The 17,313-nt window shown below is 38.1% G+C and overlaps 7 protein-coding genes across 9 annotated transcripts; 1 reads left to right on the forward strand and 6 right to left on the reverse strand.

The window, feature by feature from the left end:
- Positions 1–122: 122 nt before the first annotated feature.
- Positions 123–2,552, reverse strand: LOC110227355 (F-box/LRR-repeat protein At1g48400-like). Of its 2 annotated transcripts, none has more exons than XM_021021348.1 (4): positions 2,468–2,552; positions 870–1,825; positions 591–731; positions 123–508 (listed from the first exon to the last, which is right to left on the reverse strand). In XM_021021348.1, the coding sequence occupies exons 2-4, from the start codon at positions 1,821–1,823 to the stop codon at positions 233–235; spliced, it is 1,371 nt and encodes a 456-aa protein (XP_020877007.1). In that variant the 5' UTR covers positions 1,824–1,825; positions 2,468–2,552; the 3' UTR covers positions 123–232. The 2 variants fall into 2 exon arrangements, with proteins under 2 accessions (XP_020877007.1, XP_020877006.1); XM_021021347.1 differs by lacking the exon at positions 2,468–2,552 and adding an exon at positions 1,970–2,128.
- Positions 2,307–3,316, reverse strand: LOC9309323 (thiol:disulfide interchange protein TxlA homolog). Its single transcript, XM_002873209.2, has 2 exons — positions 2,783–3,316; positions 2,307–2,670 (listed from the first exon to the last, which is right to left on the reverse strand). Exons 1-2 carry the CDS (start codon positions 3,206–3,208, stop codon positions 2,518–2,520), a joined length of 579 nt encoding a protein of 192 aa, XP_002873255.1. The 5' UTR covers positions 3,209–3,316; the 3' UTR covers positions 2,307–2,517.
- A 104-nt stretch (positions 3,317–3,420) lies between these two features.
- LOC9309324 lies at positions 3,421–6,449 on the reverse strand. Of its 2 annotated transcripts, none has more exons than XM_002873210.2 (10): positions 5,935–6,449; positions 5,675–5,804; positions 5,436–5,557; positions 5,229–5,337; positions 5,099–5,138; positions 4,925–5,014; positions 4,720–4,819; positions 4,500–4,630; positions 4,315–4,417; positions 3,421–4,214 (listed from the first exon to the last, which is right to left on the reverse strand). In XM_002873210.2, the coding sequence occupies exons 2-10, from the start codon at positions 5,787–5,789 to the stop codon at positions 3,582–3,584; spliced, it is 1,443 nt and encodes a 480-aa protein (XP_002873256.1). In that variant the 5' UTR covers positions 5,790–5,804; positions 5,935–6,449; the 3' UTR covers positions 3,421–3,581. The 2 variants fall into 2 exon arrangements, with proteins under 2 accessions (XP_002873256.1, XP_020877005.1); XM_021021346.1 differs by having other exon boundaries at positions 5,229–5,351.
- Positions 6,450–6,935: 486 nt separating this feature from the next.
- On the reverse strand, positions 6,936–8,413 carry LOC9309325 (uncharacterized protein At5g06450). Its single transcript, XM_021020623.1, has 2 exons — positions 8,263–8,413; positions 6,936–7,804 (listed from the first exon to the last, which is right to left on the reverse strand). The coding sequence occupies exon 2, from the start codon at positions 7,788–7,790 to the stop codon at positions 7,164–7,166; it is 627 nt and encodes a 208-aa protein (XP_020876282.1). The 5' UTR covers positions 7,791–7,804; positions 8,263–8,413; the 3' UTR covers positions 6,936–7,163.
- Positions 8,414–9,261: 848 nt separating this feature from the next.
- On the forward strand, positions 9,262–13,883 carry LOC9309326 (ubiquitin-activating enzyme E1 2). The gene is made up of 7 exons (XM_021020622.1): positions 9,262–9,421; positions 9,575–9,909; positions 10,259–10,476; positions 10,669–11,463; positions 11,662–12,530; positions 12,616–13,048; positions 13,135–13,883. Exons 2-7 carry the CDS (start codon positions 9,582–9,584, stop codon positions 13,729–13,731), a joined length of 3,240 nt encoding a protein of 1,079 aa, XP_020876281.1. The 5' UTR covers positions 9,262–9,421; positions 9,575–9,581; the 3' UTR covers positions 13,732–13,883.
- Positions 13,884–13,973: 90 nt separating this feature from the next.
- On the reverse strand, positions 13,974–15,006 carry LOC9307290 (uncharacterized protein At3g28850). The gene has a single exon (XM_002873212.2). The coding sequence runs from the start codon at positions 14,747–14,749 to the stop codon at positions 14,030–14,032; it is 720 nt and encodes a 239-aa protein (XP_002873258.1). The 5' UTR covers positions 14,750–15,006; the 3' UTR covers positions 13,974–14,029.
- A 325-nt stretch (positions 15,007–15,331) lies between these two features.
- On the reverse strand, positions 15,332–17,312 carry LOC9309327 (putative phosphatidylglycerol/phosphatidylinositol transfer protein DDB_G0282179). Its single transcript, XM_002873213.2, has 4 exons — positions 16,588–17,312; positions 16,373–16,474; positions 15,993–16,153; positions 15,332–15,701 (listed from the first exon to the last, which is right to left on the reverse strand). The coding sequence occupies exons 1-4, from the start codon at positions 16,676–16,678 to the stop codon at positions 15,594–15,596; spliced, it is 462 nt and encodes a 153-aa protein (XP_002873259.1). The 5' UTR covers positions 16,679–17,312; the 3' UTR covers positions 15,332–15,593.
- Between the last annotated feature and the right edge of the window lies 1 nt (position 17,313).

Below are 17,313 nucleotides of genomic sequence, written 5' to 3' on the forward strand. Positions count from 1 at the left end.
TTAATCATCATATTCTGAGAATTTGATTGATACCAAGGACATTGACTGGAGACATGATCACAACCAGTGCAATCATATGTCTAAATGGCCCATTTATCATCGATCTTGATTCTGACTACTACTTCTACAAGTTCTGTAGCATTGACTTTTAAGTTTTAACACTTAATTATTTCATCAAAGTAGAATGAGGATCCAAAGAAAGAAGACTACATAAATGAATGAAACAGTCAGCTCAAATGAATTGGATCTTGCACTTGGAAGAAGCTGCATGGAGGAGCTTTATTAGCTCATCTTGCTTATCAACTTGAACCTTAACTTTCACAAGTTCAAGACACCTCAAATTCTCCATGAAATGTCTCATCTGTTTCAATTCTCTACAGCTTCCTCCATACCCATAAACCTTTAGTACCTTCACTCGACACGACAATAAACAACAACTTCTGTTCTTCCTCACACGTTTGCAAATGCATACATCCCCACATCCTTTCGTAATCTTGTGCACAAGACCCTGAAAGGATAACAAACACCACACTTAGAAGAACATAAGGAAAAAAAGAGAGAATACAAGGTTTGTTAGTTCGTTTTCAGACCTTAATGACTAGAGTTTCTAGGTTTGGAGATTTCTTGAGCAGAAGTGGCAATACTTGCCAATCACGTTCCTTGTGGCTCTCAAAAGATAACTTAACAAGGTTGTTGAAATCGGGCATAGATTTACAGCAGAAATGAAACACCTGATGATGGATCACACAAAACAAAGCCATGGCTATAACTGAAGTGTACAAGTATATATAGGCAACTAACAATATAAATCACAAGAACAAGAAGAAAAGAAAAGAAAGAGAGAGAGAGATAGAGAGTAAGAAAGTGACCTCAAGAGAATCAGCAGACAAGTGAAGGGTCACAACATTCCTTATCGCTGCAATGAGTTTGGTTGCATCACCCCAATCATCACCCTTTGTAGAATCATACCCAAAATATTCATCTACTAGTGGGATATTCCCATTATACTTCCATAATATAAGATCCAGTCTAGCCTCGACAAGCGAATCCAATTGAACATCATAATCTTCTGAGACATAACTAGAGTAGTCAAGGTACACAAGACTTGGCGTCTCAAGGGCAACCAATGAGTGGGCATCTAGATCATTAGAACGGTAAAAGATGGATGTTCTCTGGATGGATGAACCCCATATATGTTTTCTCCAACTCCCCCGTTGAAGAGGATCACCAGCAAATATGTTCAATTCCTCAAGCAAAGGGCAAGATTCCAGGAGGCAGTCATAAAGATCAACACAACACACTTGAAAGAGAGAGAGAGTTTTGAGTGCAGGGAAAAGCACACCGTGGGGAGGAAGACGGTCTTGGGCGTAAAATCCATGGGAAAGAGTGAGTTTAACCAATGTCTTGCTGAATAAGAACTCAGGCTCTATATATTGGTCGGATGGTGATGACAAGTGTAGTTCCAAGGGTCCACGTTCTAGCACATTGCGGATCAGATGGTTGTAGCGAGAGTGGTCGATTTCAGAATTCCATTTCAAAGAGAATTTCTTGATGGGAGAATCACCAAGCAATACAAGGGTTTTGTCCACGAAATCAAGAAAGCCACCACCACCACTAGTTGCTGATGTTCTGTTGGGATAAAGGACCATGGACTCATCGAAATCAAGGTTATGAACCAGAGGCAACAGATTTCTCCACTGCTTTGAGAGAATTGATGTGGAAGCAGCAAGTTTAGTAGGGAGAAACGACAGAATCTGACCCAAAACCTCATCTGGTAGGCTATTAATTGAACAAGTTTCCACCTTTTTGGCAGCCATAGCCATACCTGAAAAGCAGAGTCAATCAAGTTTCCGAATCTCAATATCAACAAAGGGATTACAAAAGCGAACCTCTACAACAAACAAGCTAACTACACAGTTTATGAGATGTGTGAGGTTATTATTACGAGCAGAAACAAATAGTAAATCACCTTCTGAAACCCCACAGACACACAGAGACAATCAATCGAACATAGTCTGGATCCGACACAAAACCAATAAGATTTAGATCTAGTAAGAAGAAAAAGAAAAAAAAATATTTGAGACCTACCTTGGAAGAAAAGATATCGAAGGTTGGTTTTTTTTTTTCTTTGTTTTTGACAATGGAAATCTTCATCTTACAAGAATTTAAATAAATAAAATATCAGTATAGTAGAGATGTTTTACAATATTTTATTGAATGTATGTGTTATATATATTTAATTATTGTAAATATTGAGAATTATAATACAAAATTCAAATCTACGAGTGAAGCAAAACCAGAGTAAGAAAAGAGTAAAAAGAGATGTATCTGAATAACAAAAACATCTAGTATCACCATAATCTTCCATAGCGTTAGTACCAATTGAAATCACTTATGCACATTACTAGAACAGGGGTTTTGATTCCAATTATTTATTTTTATGCACCAAAGACAAACCATCCACAACCTTTTAGAGATTACTTGTTTGCATCAAATGTGGAATCAAGCATAGTTTCACTACTCAGAGGGTGGTCGCTTCATCTTGAGAAGATGAGAGATACCGGCAATGACATGAGCACGACTACTTGGAACTCCTGTCTTGGCTAAAGCTTGTCCATTTTTGTCCAACAAAACGAAGCAAGGAACATACTTTATGTCATAGTGGAGAAGCTGTATTTTAGACAAACAGAAAGATGAAATCTTGAGTCTTACCAATCAAGAAAATGCTCTGTAATTTGTGTGTAAGCAGCGATAAGAGAGAAAGAGCTTTATTTAGCTTTACCTCAGGAAACCATTTCTCATTCTCTGCGTCTGCCATTGTAATGCTGAGCCAATTGGAATTCCTTTTCTCTATTTCTAAAACAAAGTTGAGCAAAGAATTGCAGAGTCTGCATTTGGGTGAGTAAAATTGAAGCACTGTAGCTTCTTTCTGGCTAGCTAAAGCAGCTGCAAAAGCCATCTGCTCTGCTTCTCCTTGCTCACAACTACTTAAAGGCTTCTTCTTTGGTCTAAAATTGGGGTTTTGACCAAATGAAGTCAAGGAGCTGAGAGCAATTGAACCAATAGTTTGCATAGATCTGAAGAGCCACGGACCTTGAAAGTCGCAGACGCTTGAAGATTTGGGTTGTTTGTTAGAATCCCATGGCCATTTCAAGCAAAAGAATGGATCTTTTGAATCAGACGCGCTAGTAGTCATCTTTGATTCCATCAAGAGTTCCCTTCGACTTGAAATCCACAGCAACGGTGCGGTGATAAGACCAACTACAAGTCGATTACGAGAATGTGACGGTGAAGATCGAGAAATTGGGGATTTGAAAGAAAAAAGGAAATTAAGGTTTTTCTCTTCTGTGATTTAAACCAATCTGGTTTTAGTTTTCAGATTTGGGTATAAAGGCAAACCGAATTGAGAAACCAAACCAAACCGTAAGGTTTATTCTTTATTTCGCCAACTTTGTATATATGATCATTTAATAGAAAAAAAAAAAAACAAGTTTACAAAAATAATCAACAAACTTTTACATGGATCATGCAACTGAGAAGAAGAAACTTAAGTGTAAAAAAAAATTACAATTCCAATTCCTTCAGAGCCAAGACCTGAAAGCAAAGCAGCCGGCTTTACGTTTCCTCTGCAAGCTCAAGTTCTTACCTTTGTTTAACATGCCCTGCTTTTGTCCTGTATCCTCTTCTCTCTTCTCTTCTTGACTAAAATCGATTGACTCTTTTTTTTGAGGAACACTTTCAATGCTCTCCAATACACTCACTTGCTTTGCCTGATCCTCTGCTCTATTTGGCGATAATTCCTCGGTTTCTGGGACCGGCGTTATATTTCTAACCATGTATATTACTCTATCTAGCGTCCCTAAAGCTTGTTCTACCTCTGGACTGACGCAAAACCGTCTTCTGATATCGACATGAGTCTTGGCAATTTCATTTCCATCCTCTGAAAAAACACTTTCCTCAGAATCTTCAACTTCTTCTTCTTCAATCTCGGGAACAGTTCTTCTGCAATGGACAAGTTTATTTTCACAAGCATCTCCATTATTCTCGTGTTCGTTCTTTGGCAGGTAATCGCCATTCACTTCATTGGTTTCCAACTTTGGTACTTCCTCAATTGCCTCATCAGTTGAATATAGGGCTTGACGTATCTTAGTGTACAACGGATCAGTTAAAGCTCTACTGTAATCTTCATCAAATTTAGCTACGGAAGCAACTGACTGTAACATTCAAATACGAAAACATTATCACACAAGTTGCCTACCTGACAGTACACCGATACATTAAAACAAACGAAATCAGAAAACCAAATTGTCTGACCTTTTTATATAGTCTGAAACCGTTGCCGATCAGCTGCCTCGATATAAAATTCATGAGAGATGGTGGGATCAAGTCCAGCTTTATATCCATATCCCCTATCGTTCTACAAAATTTGACAAGAACTAGATTATAAGCTTCATAAGCAAAGACAATTAACATGTTGCAATACTACAATGATCACTAACCTGAAGTAACTCCTCTGTGGAGTAACCTTTTGTAAAACAAATCCGCCTACAAGATCCATCCTCACTGCATCCGGTGATTCAGGTATGACGACGTCCTTAGAGGAAACTCCAATGCTATCTAAATCAGAGATCTAAAAGTTGAAACAAAAATTATCACGAATAATGTCAAATTTTTATACCAAGGATAAGATCAAAAAACATGAGATGGATTTTGCTTTACCGTGTTCAGAAGGATGACGACTAAGCCATCTTTAAAGTATTCAAAAAAGAAATAGTGCAGAATCATCTCTCTTTCCGTCAATGGCCATGGTACCTTCATCCTTTCTTCCCACAATATTAAAATTTCAAGATTAGCTTCATAAGATTCATTAGGTTAAAGAGAAGTCGAGAAACAAACTTCCTCCTTGTGTTCAATGTCAACAAACCTCGCTAAACAAATTTGTTCACCGACCCCGACCTTTTGCAAGCATGTGCTTTTTAAGATCCTGAATGGAGGAAATGCATACTGTGGCCACCTATAAACAACATGCAAAGTTAACATTCATCCAACCAGAAATGAGATCATGTTGTTCACAATCCAAAATCTTAAAGACTGTTACCATTTCTTGTAGAGAGTTGATTCCCACGATACGCATAAACCTGCATCACACAAGTCCAGTAAACATCAACTGCAGAATCATCGTTTAAACTTTGATTCTGCGGTCTCAAATCTAATAAGAAAAAACTTACATTCGTGGATAGGCCCATCCATGTAACCTTCAACAAGTAACGTGTGAAAAGGACTTCCATCGAGCCCTTCACGGTACATAACACGGCAATCTTCAAGATCATGTTTCAACTGCAAAACAAACACTTTTTTGCTACATCGTTACAATCCAAGATCACTGTCGACAAAAATGGAAATGTGTCTGAAGTCCAGAACAAAAAAAACCATACTTTCCAATCACCATCATTGGTTAATTTAGAAACTTGATGATCCGTCATTGAAACACTCCTAAGCTTGCTAAGTAACTTGGATACATCATCTGTTCTTTTATCCAATATATTCTCATCACACTCTACAAAATTCATCAAACCAAAACATAAAACCAAAATCTCAGAAAAGTGAATTAACATAAACAATTAACTCCAAAAATAAAAATCCAATAGAAAAAGCTGAGATTTGAGAACAAAACCTTGAAGCTGGTTTCTGAGAAGAGATTTGAGAGTCTCATGATTGGTGAGTTCAGGAGAAGACAAGGTCTTGTCTAATTTTTCTCTATAATCACAGATCTCTCGTTTCTTCTGCATATCTCAAGCTCTCACCTTTAAAAACAAAAGACCAATCCACAAAATCAGTGATAAGAATCAAAAACCCCCAGAAGAAAATTTAATGATCTGATCACAATTTACAGAGAAAAGAGAAAAAAGAGGGATTAGCACAGAAAGTCCCAACCTTGTGGAGTTCTAAAAAGCTGATTTTTTTAGCTACGAGGACAAAAACGTGACCGACAAGACGGAGAAAGAAGATGAGAAATTTTTTGTACTGTAATTATTTTATCTCGAGAAAATTCAAATCGGGTACGATTCCAGGAGAAGTCGGAGTTTCCAATAAAGGAAGGAGATGATGCGTAATGACAAGATTAATGGTGAGATTAGGCATAAGCTAGTTGAGAAAAAGATAGGGTTTAAGAGGGCACGGATAAGTGTCGGTGTCAGACAAGTTAAGATAGGTGAGAAGATCTATCTCTCTGTCTCTGCCTCTGCCTCTGCCTCTTATTAATCACACCTTCACTCTTCTTTGTTTCTTATTATTTATTATATAAATAGATACAGAAGAACAAAAATAGTCATAAATAGGTAGGTGATGATAATACAGTTGAACCTGAATATTTTTAGGGGGTCCTCTCTTGTCTTAATTTTGGCATCTCTCCTTGATTATTTAATTAGTGTCTATTCACTTTGATGAGCTTTAAATAGAAAAGCCACCAATGAAAATCATATTTACTTAGTGGAATATTCATTTTATTCCGTTCAACTTAGAGCACCATCAATGGACGTTTCTAAACATGATCCTTAATAAATAACAAAATATATATATTATTTAAATATCAGATGAGTATCTTAAATATTTGGAGAAACTTAGCCCAATTGTTTTTTAGTAAGAAACAATTGGGCTAAGTTTCTCCAAATTTAAGATACCTATAATTAAAAAAATATTATTTATTTATACTTACATTTTAATTTTATTTAAGAAATCTATGTTTAGAAACCCTATTGAGGGTGCTCTTAAAATGGTTATATTTTAAGGATTCCACCAAATTTTATCTTTCTAATTACACACATCCATTTGCACTCTGGTTCTTAGCAATACAAAAATGTTTCTAATGTTGTTTTTTTCAGAAGGGTTTATAAGTTCTAATCTTGAGCTAAAGTTAAGTCAGAACCAGACCTATATCAACCCAACACAAAATCTCGATTTAGCAGAAAAAAGCAGAACCAACATAGTTTGTTTCATACACAATGTCGAATGTTAGAATCCGAAACTGTTCACTTTTTGTTTAGTGATTGTTGATGATCACATCAAACAACATACAAAGGGTCACTTAGATTCAGTCACAATATCACAAGTCATTTCAACGAAAGAACCAAAAAAAAGAAGCAATCACAAAGATAAGTAGTAAATCACTCCTCGGGCTCGGATAATTGATCCCAAACATTGAAGATGAGCCACCCTTCAATGGCTGCAGCCTCAAGTTGTTCTTCAGACCCTGCCTTCTCCCCTTTGGCCTCAATCGAATCCAGCTGACCCAAATCAGACCACAAAACTCTGTGTGCTAATTCTCTTGTCCCAAGAAACTCAAGCACCAGAGTTCCACGAGCTTTCACAGCCAATTTCCCAATGTTAATCGCGTTTCTTATCACAAGACCGTGGTTTTCACAAAGCAAGTTCAGGTCTTCCTCGATCTGCACTCCAACAAAAGTAACAAACTTGGAAGCAAAGAAACGGTACAGATCCTTGAGATTGTCATGAAAAGGTTTAGGAAGTCGAAGGAAGAGACATAGGTTTCTCGTGCTCAGCTTCACCGATGACAGACTCCACCCTGACGTTTTGGTTTTGGTTTCAGTCTCGGGAAATCCGACATCCCAATACACATCGAAGATCACAGCTCGGTTTCCATTCAAGATAGAATCTTCTCTTATAAGTGAAAGGTATGGAGAGATATCTGTTGATGATCCAACATCAATGGTCTTGGTCTGAACATAAGAGCCATCAGTCATCTTGAACTTTGGCCCATCAAAGGAGGCCATGTGATGAAGGAACACTAAAGAATTTTCACAAATCAAAGTAGATGCAAAGGCATTAGATTCATTCAACAACAATTGACAAAGATGTAGCACAACTAATCTCACTAGAATGAAAGATACAAACTCAAAATAGTCATATAACTTGAGCACCAAAAAGTTTCCTCTTTTTTTACAAAAACTAGAAGTATTCATCAGCTGGAAAATGCATAAACATTTGGAGAAACTAGGTGAAGAAAGGACCACATATTCAATAAATCTATTCACAAAATGTAGCATCTAACATCGAGTTGATCAAAGTAGACAACTTTTTTTATAGGTTTGGCTACAATTGATTACTCCCCTAATTCTCATCTGAAATTGGAATCATAGTAGTCGAATTCAACATAGAAGAGACATTAAACTGCTGATGGCAAGTTAAGATATCGAAGCAAGATTAAACACAAGGTAAGAAAGCACAGAGAAGAGGAAGACGAACCTTGAAATTTCTGGTCAGGCTAGGGATCGTAGTAAACGAGGAACAGTTCTTGTGGTTTCTGCCGGAAGAGACAAGACTAAATCACTAAATCACAAAATGGAGAGAGACGCTTGAAAATTTCTGAGGCCTTTGGGTACGATCGACGACGACTCATCTTTTCTTCAGCTTGCTTAAACCATGCGTTGTTAATTTAAGATAACCAATCCGGTTCAACCAAATCGAACCGACTGGAATTCAAACGAATTTCTTTACCTTTGACTTTTTTCTTGACTTTTTTTTCTTCTTTTTTTGGGTTGTTGTCAATCTTCTTAGTTATCAACCACCTTTGCCTTCTTAGGTTGTAGCCTTGTAGGGACGATGGACCTGCAAGACAAAAAAGAGTGATAAAGTTTTCAACATTATGGAACACCGATATATTGTTTTCCAAAAATTATACAATTCCATATATATATAGAAAAGGTTTGGAGATATACATTTCCATGATGTTGATGTATTTTTATTACCATAACTATACTCAAAGAAGTTTTTTCACGATAATGTTATCACACTAACGTGAAATTAACATAGGACATAGATTGTGTTTTTTGAGAGAGCATCCCCATATCAATTCCCAAACACATGTGCCCACACAAAAACAGTTGGTGCCAAAATGGTTGAGTTCATAAGGTACATTTCCACACATCATGCTAAAGTTTCACTCTTTTTACACTTCTTTGAAATGTCTATTAATCTTTAGGTATTAGGAAGTACGACATGCATTCAAATTTTCAACAACTATTCTCTCTTTATCCATCACAAAAAAAAAAAAGAAAACACTTACCAATTTCAAAATTTGAATTCAATCATACCTAACTTGAATTAAAATTTGGTCTAGTGCATATTCAAATCCGGTTTAATGTTACAAGACCAAAACCAGGAATTTATCAATTTTATCTTAAACTGGTCCACTTGAAAATACAAAAAAAAACTTACCACACAACACAGGCTGATTTCTGAATTGAGCACAAGAGTTTCAAAGCCCATCAATCATCGCCCAATTTTTGTTATATACCGCCGCTTCTTCTCTGCACAACCTACAAAGCCAAAGCTCTCTTATTATACTCTCTCTTTTACTTTAACAACAAATTCGCCGCTTATCGCCTCCGATCTTCTCTCAAAGGTACGGTTTCGTTTTCTTCTTCTCCGATTCTCGTTTCTTCTTCAGATTCCTTCATCGATTAGCTCTAGGAACCTTCTCATCGGAATTTATTTGTTGTTTTTGTTTCTTATTCGAAGCTTCTTCTGTTTGTTTGATACATGTTCTCTCTTCCAGTTACTATATGGAACCATTCGTTGCAAAGGAGAACATCATCGCATCTGCTTCTTCGCCGATGAAGAAGCGACGGATCGATCACACTGAGTCTACTAAAGCTGATGGTTCGGCGATTAACGCCTCTAACTCTGGTAGCATCGGTTTGAACAATAGCATCGGTGGTAACGATACGGTGATGAACATGGCGGAGTTTGGTAACGACAACTCCAACAATCAGGAGATCGATGAAGATCTTCATAGCAGACAGCTCGCCGTTTACGGCCGCGAGACTATGAGGAAGCTTTTCGCTTCCAACGTTCTCATCTCTGGGATGCAAGGACTTGGTGTCGAGATTGGTAACGCTTTTTTTTTTAAATTTGCTCATTCTTTTCGCTGTTAAATCCGCTTGCATGTTATTTCTGTGCTTGCCCTGCTGGTTGTTAAAGAGCTTCAAGCTTGAGCAAACGTATTCCTGATTAAGCTGTTTGATTTTGTGTGTATACTTGAACTTGAACTTGAACTTGAACTTGAGTCCGTAATATTGGTATTTAAATTGTTATTCCTGATTCCCTGATGAGTTAGTGTGACATTATATGATGGAAGGGTTTATTCACTAGATTTGTGATGAACTAATGACTGGTATAGCTCTTTATTCTCTTCGTTATCTGCTTCTTTCTGATGGATGATTTTGTTTTTCTTATGTAGCCAAGAATATTATCCTAGCTGGTGTGAAGTCAGTGACCCTTCACGATGAAAATGTGGTTGAGTTATGGGACTTATCTAGTAACTTTGTTTTCACGGAGGAGGACATTGGTAAGAATAGGGCACTTGCTTCTGTTCACAAGTTGCAAGAACTCAACAATGCTGTGGCTGTCTCAACATTGACTGGGAAGTTAACCAAAGAGCAGCTTTCTGATTTCCAGGTATCCAAACCCTTCCTTTATTTGGTTTATCTTCGTTTCCTTTTTCTAGTTGTCAATAATACTATCATGATTTATGGACATAAGTTTCTGTACAAAAGATTAGAGGTGACTGAAAGTGGATGAAAATGTTACTACTAAAAGTACAGTATGTTTGGCTTTAGTGGCTGATTTCTTTTTCTTTCCTTGATGCAGGTTGTGGTATTTGTGGATATCTCTTTTGATAAAGCCACAGAGTTTGATGATTATTGTCATAGTCATCAGCCTCCTATTGCATTCATCAAGGCTGACGTTAGGGGGCTGTTTGGGTCTTTGTTTTGTGATTTTGGACCTCATTTTACTGTTCTTGATGTTGATGGGGAGGAACCTCACTCTGGCATCATCGCTTCTGTTAGCAATGAAAATCCTGCATTTGTTTCGTGTGTCGATGATGAGAGGCTCGAGTTTGAGGATGGAAATCTTGTCATTTTCTCTGAAGTTGAGGGGATGACAGAGCTAAATGATGGAAAACCAAGGAAGATAAAAAATGTGAAGCCATTTTCATTTACCCTCGAGGAAGACACCTCTAGCTATGGGCAATATATGAAGGGTGGCATTGTGACTCAGGTTAAACAACCAAAGGTGCTGAACTTTAAACCTCTTAGAGAAGCACTTAAAGATCCAGGCGACTTTCTTCTAAGTGACTTTGCAAAGTTTGACCGACCACCTCTTCTCCACTTAGCATTCCAAGCACTTGATAGGTTTTCGTCTCAAGCAGGCCGATTTCCGGTTGCTGGTTCAGAAGAAGATGCTCAGAAACTAGTGGAAATTGCAGTTGAAATTAATGAGAGTTTGGGTGATGCAAGGTTGGAAGATGTCAACTCTAAACTGTTGCGGCATGTGGCCTTTGGATCCAGGGCTGTTCTGAATCCTATGGCTGCAATGTTTGGTGGCATTGTTGGGCAGGAGGTTGTCAAGGCATGCTCTGGGAAATTCCATCCTATCTTTCAGGTAAAGACTTTTCTGTTTGGTTTTTCAGGGGTGGTCTTTGTATGTTAAACTTCTACGTTGAGCAGTGCTGTTCATATATGTTATATAGGCATTTACTCTACATGAAGCCTATACCAGGACTAAAAGTTTCTCTTCCCTTTTTAGTAGTATTTCTTTTATACTTGGTAATGTGGTAATTAGTTTGCATTATTTGTGCAGTTCTTTTACTTTGATTCGGTGGAGTCACTTCCCAAGGAACCTCTTGATGCATCAGAGTTTAGACCACAAAATAGCCGTTATGATGCACAGATCTCTGTATTTGGGTCTACTCTTCAGAAGAAACTCGAGGATGCCAGAGTTTTTGTTGTAGGGGCTGGTGCTCTTGGATGCGAGTTCTTAAAGAACTTGGCTTTGATGGGTGTGTCATGTGGCACTCAAGGGAAGCTAACTGTCACCGATGATGATGTAATTGAGAAGAGCAACCTGAGTCGTCAGTTTCTTTTTCGAGATTGGAACATAGGACAGGCTAAATCCACAGTTGCCGCAACAGCAGCAGCTGGAATAAATTCGTGCCTCAACATTGATGCTCTGCAAAATCGTGTTGGACCTGAGACCGAGAATGTCTTTGATGACAGCTTCTGGGAGAATTTGACAGTTGTGGTCAACGCTTTGGACAATGTCACTGCAAGGCTTTATGTCGATTCGAGGTGTGTGTATTTCCAGAAGCCTCTCCTCGAGTCAGGAACCCTAGGTGCAAAGTGCAACACACAGATGGTTATCCCTCATCTCACTGAGAACTATGGTGCCTCGAGGGACCCACCAGAGAAACAGGCTCCGATGTGTACAGTGCACTCATTTCCTCACAACATTGACCATTGTTTGACATGGGCTCGCTCTGAATTTGAGGGTCTGCTTGAGAAAACACCAGCTGAAGTTAATGCATACCTCTCAGATCCTGTTGAATACATGAAAGCGATGAGTACTGCTGGTGATGCTCAAGCCAGGGATACTTTGGGGCGTGTTGTTGAGTGCCTTGAGAAAGAAAAGTGCAATTCATTCCAGGATTGCATAACCTGGGCTCGTCTGAGGTACCCTCTATTGGCCCGTACCCTTCATTGAGACTGTTTATAAAATGATTTTCTTTTCTTTACATAAGTGCTTGCTTACTTGCAGGTTTGAGGACTACTTCGCCAACCGTGTGAAGCAGTTATGTTACACATTTCCTGAGGATGCTGCTACTAGTACGGGAGCTCCGTTCTGGTCTGCCCCAAAGAGATTTCCTCGCCCACTCCAATTCTCCTCAACCGACCTGGGCCATATCAACTTTGTCATGGCTGCATCTATCTTGCGTGCAGAGACATTCGGAATCCCTACTCCTGAGTGGGCTAAAGACCCAACAGGACTAGCCGAGGCTGTGGAAAGAGTAATTGTCCCCGACTTTGAGCCGAGGAAAGATGCAAATATTGTGACAGATGAGAAAGCTACAACTTTGTCTACAGCTTCAGTCGATGATGCTGCAATAATCGATGAACTAAACACAAAGCTAGAGTGGTGCAGGAGGAGCTTGCAGCCAGAGTTCAGGATGAAGCCAATCCAGTTTGAAAAGGTGAATCATAATTGTATCCAAGCATCTTTCAAATTCTGTATTTGGATTACGAGAGCAACAAACTAACATTATTATGCTGTTCTTAGGACGACGATACCAACTACCACATGGATATGATCGCTGGGCTAGCCAACATGAGAGCAAGGAACTACAGCGTTCCTGAGGTGGACAAGCTTAAAGCCAAGTTCATAGCCGGAAGAATCATTCCAGCAATCGCAACATCAACTGCAATGGCAACAGGTTTAGTCTGCCTCGAGCTGTACAAGGTCTTAGACGGGTCACACAAAGTAGAAGACTACAGAAACACATTTGCTAACTTAGCACTTCCGCTCTTCTCCATGGCTGAGCCGGTTCCACCTAAAGTGGTGAAGCACCAAGACCAAAGCTGGACTGTTTGGGACCGGTGGGTGATCAGGGGAAACCCGACCCTAAGGGAGTTGCTAGGATGGCTAAAAGGGAAAGGGCTAAACGCTTACAGCATATCATGCGGAAGCAGTTTACTGTACAACAGTATGTTCTCAAGGCATAAAGACAGGATGGACACGAGAGTGGTGGATCTTGCAAGAGATGTGGCTGGGGTTGAATTACCTGCTTATAGACGTCACGTGGATGTTGTGGTTGCTTGTGAAGATGATAATGGTGACGACGTTGATATCCCTCTTGTATCAGTCTACTACGCCTGATTAGAGAACCTTAACGTCCCCAACGAGAGAAGCTTTTAATAATTCCTGTATTCTTGGGATATGAAGTTGAGCTTCAGAGATAGAGAGAGTTTTGATGTATGAGAAATTGAGAATAGAGTTAACTTCTTAAAATTTAGAATTGAATTTTCAAATTTGGTTTTTTAAAACTTATTCATTACAAACATAAAACGATTAAACAATCCTAATACAAAACGTTTTATCAAACTTGAAAACTTTCTCACACATCATAACTCTACAAAGTTAAAATCAGATAGTTATTATTAGCTTATAACAGCAACTACGTACAAAGAGGACATTTCACAAGTCCATTCTCATTACATTCTCTGCATCTCGTCCACATATTATCATTACTAGTCTCCTCATCGTGATGATCTACAAGCAATTTTGAGCTCCCATTGCAGCTAGAACATATCAAAAACCTTTCGTTCTCGCAAGATTCGCAAGGCGAATCAACCTGCGAGATTCCTTCTAGCAGCTTCTTAAGCTTCCCGTTCTCGTTCAATGCCACAACTTCTTCTGCTCCACCAATGTACCTACCTCTAATGAATAGCCTCGGAGAGGTAGCTTTCCCACCAAGCAACCTCCACATCTCTTCTCTAAACTCTGAATCCATGGAAACATCTCTCTCTCTATACATCACCTGGTGATTCTCCAACAAGAATCTCACTCTTCTGCAAGCTTCAAATGTTTTCCTCACACCTCGCAGGCCCGTCGTGTAGAAAACAACCGAATCTTCTCCCCCGGGTGGGCAATTCTCTTTAAACTCCAAAAGAATCCCTCTTTCTTCTTCAAGATTCTGTTCCTCTGCATCTTCAAGCTCTAGTAGTGTTGGTGTAACACAACCTTTGATTTGACTAGATTCAGCGACTATTTCGTCTCTTAGATGATGTATTGTGCGATCAATGGTACTCTTATGAAGAGCTAAGCCTTGCTTCAACGTCTTGACAGTGGTGATGAGTTTGATTTTCTTCACCAACCTTTCCTTCATTCCCTTCATTGCTAGCAAAAACTGGATCTTTTGTTGGAAAGAGAACCAATTCAAGAATCTGAAAAGAGGTTAGAGAAGAATTCCGATCAAGATTAGATCGGGTACGAGAATAAAAACAAAACTTAGTGGCTTATGGGTTCTTCGTTTTCAGGTTTCTTCTTTGGTTAACGTGTGGGTACCCAATTTTGATGAATAAAGTTTCAAAAGCTACTTTCTGGTTTAGCTTTCAAAAGTCTTTCTTGATGGGTTTTCATCAGAACGAAAAGAGAAAGAAATTAAATAAAAAGTCTTTGTTTTTTTTTCTTGTTGATGGGTCATTGCTACAATAATGTAGATGTGATGATAAAACTCACACCTCAATTACAGAAGACAAAAAACACTCATGACATGAGTAATGATTTTACCCAATCAACCCAATTTTGCCAGAAGGCTACAAAAACAAAAAAGGAAGATGCTATAATGGAGCTTTAAGACATATAAACTTTCTGGTTAGAGTCATCGATTGATTTAGCCTGTCTTGTCTTTTACAATTCTAGAAACGTGCAATGATGTAAGATTGGTAAAGAAGCTTAGCTTTATCTAGCTTGCAAATTCGAATTAGTCAAATTTCTATTTAATCATATACTTTACTCTGATTACTTTTTCGCATTACATATGATGGTTGAGACCTTGTCACTTATACCCGTTCCAAGCATTTGACTGATGCCATAAGACCTGGTGATAGATCTTATGGTGAAGGACATTCACATTTGGGGTCCAAAAAGTAAGAGTGCATTCACATTCAGGGTCTTATCAGAAAGAATAACAAATTTTCTAAACTATCTATACAATCACCAATAGAGCTGACGCTGCTCTAAATATCAGCCACCGATGATCTGAGTCCAATGTCGAACGCAAATTTAATGCATGTTAGCTCCTTCTTCTGCGCATCAAGCATCTTCATTTTCAGAGAGTACGAACCCTGCAAGAGAGGTAAGAATAGACTATCTTATCTTCTTGTTTTTGTACCAGATTTTTGACAGTAATATGCAACATTAACACATTCAAACTAAGTCATTATATATCTCCATTTGTTGGAGATACCAAGGTAAGCCTTATCTAAATATATTCTGAATAGGCCATCTATTATGATTGCAACAATTTGTTGGAGATACCAAGGTAAGCCTTATCTAAATATATTCTGAATAGGCCATCTATTATGATTGCAACAAAGCTCTTAGAACCACGTAATGAAGCAAATTGGAGAACTTACAGGAGGAGTATAACCAGGAAGAACTTGAGAGTGTGCAACCAAGAAATCTCCAGTTTGTATAGGACAAGTAGTCTCAGTGCAGAGGTCATGAGTCTCAGAGTGAACATGCCATCCAAAGTACGAAACTTCAATCACGAGCTTACCAAACGAAATCTCATGGCCTTTAAATCACCCCAAAACAATGAAACAAAAGAATCATAATCATAAACATAGCTCTACTAAGAAGAAAGACACATGAGTACATACATCTTAAGCAGCAATCACATTGCCTTTCTAACATATAACAAACACTAATCATAAGCTACATACACAAGATCACTGTACAATCAATATAACCCCAGAATCTTGAGATGAAGTGTTATTACAATAATGAACAAAACCTGTGTTGGCAGAGATGGTGAAAGTAGCTGGCTCGCCTGGGGCAATAGGGTTAGGAGATATATCAACCTCTTTCACTTTTACTTCATACTTTGCGTTCTCTTCTACAATCAAATCAAGCAAAATACAGAAGCAAGTTAGACTAAAAATCCAAAATTTTCGGGAAAAATCGAATTCAAAGCAAACCACGAGGATAAACGGAGGCTGAAACACGTACCACAGTAATGGACATCAATGGCTTGCACAATCGGTGAAACAAAGAGGAGAAGAGAAATAGCGAGAAGAAGAATGGCGATGATCCTCGACATGATTGATGAATCTCTCAGAAGCTATAAGGAAGACGATGGATTGATCAAAGCAGCAGAGAGTGGAGTTGCCGAATATTTGGATTCTTATTTTCAAGGAATGTAGGGAGAGATCTGGACCGTTCATTCAGCTAGGTCAGAGGTTCTGGAAACGGACGGCTCGATTTCGTTGTTTGCTGTAAATGTGATATACTTTAGATTTATTTAGGATAAACATGCTTATTAATGTTATTTATTTTAGTAATTATCATTTACATTTTCTAAATAATTGTTTTTTTTTTTGTTTTTGGGTCTATAGTTTTCTGCAAATACTATTTGCATTGTTTAGTAAAGTTGGCTTCTTCTTTTTTTTTTTTTTAATAAAGGTTTTAATTAGTTAATGAAGTTGACTTTAATCTATATTTTGACTTTAGTCTTTTGCTACAATTAACGGATTACTTATAACGCTTTGCTCTATGAGAAATTGAGAATGATTACCAATAGTTTCTTTTTAAAAAGTTCAATAGTTTGGCACCGGAAAATAGTTTGACTAACCAACTTCGACTCTACAATTTGCTAGCATATATACAGCTAATTAGAATTCTTCTTTTTTCTTATTCTTTATTTATTAATTTTTTCGCCTCTTTTTAGAATATATT

This window comes from Arabidopsis lyrata (assembly GCF_000004255.2).
Source record: "Arabidopsis lyrata subsp. lyrata unplaced genomic scaffold ARALYscaffold_6, whole genome shotgun sequence".
NCBI lineage: Eukaryota > Viridiplantae > Streptophyta > Magnoliopsida > Brassicales > Brassicaceae > Arabidopsis > Arabidopsis lyrata.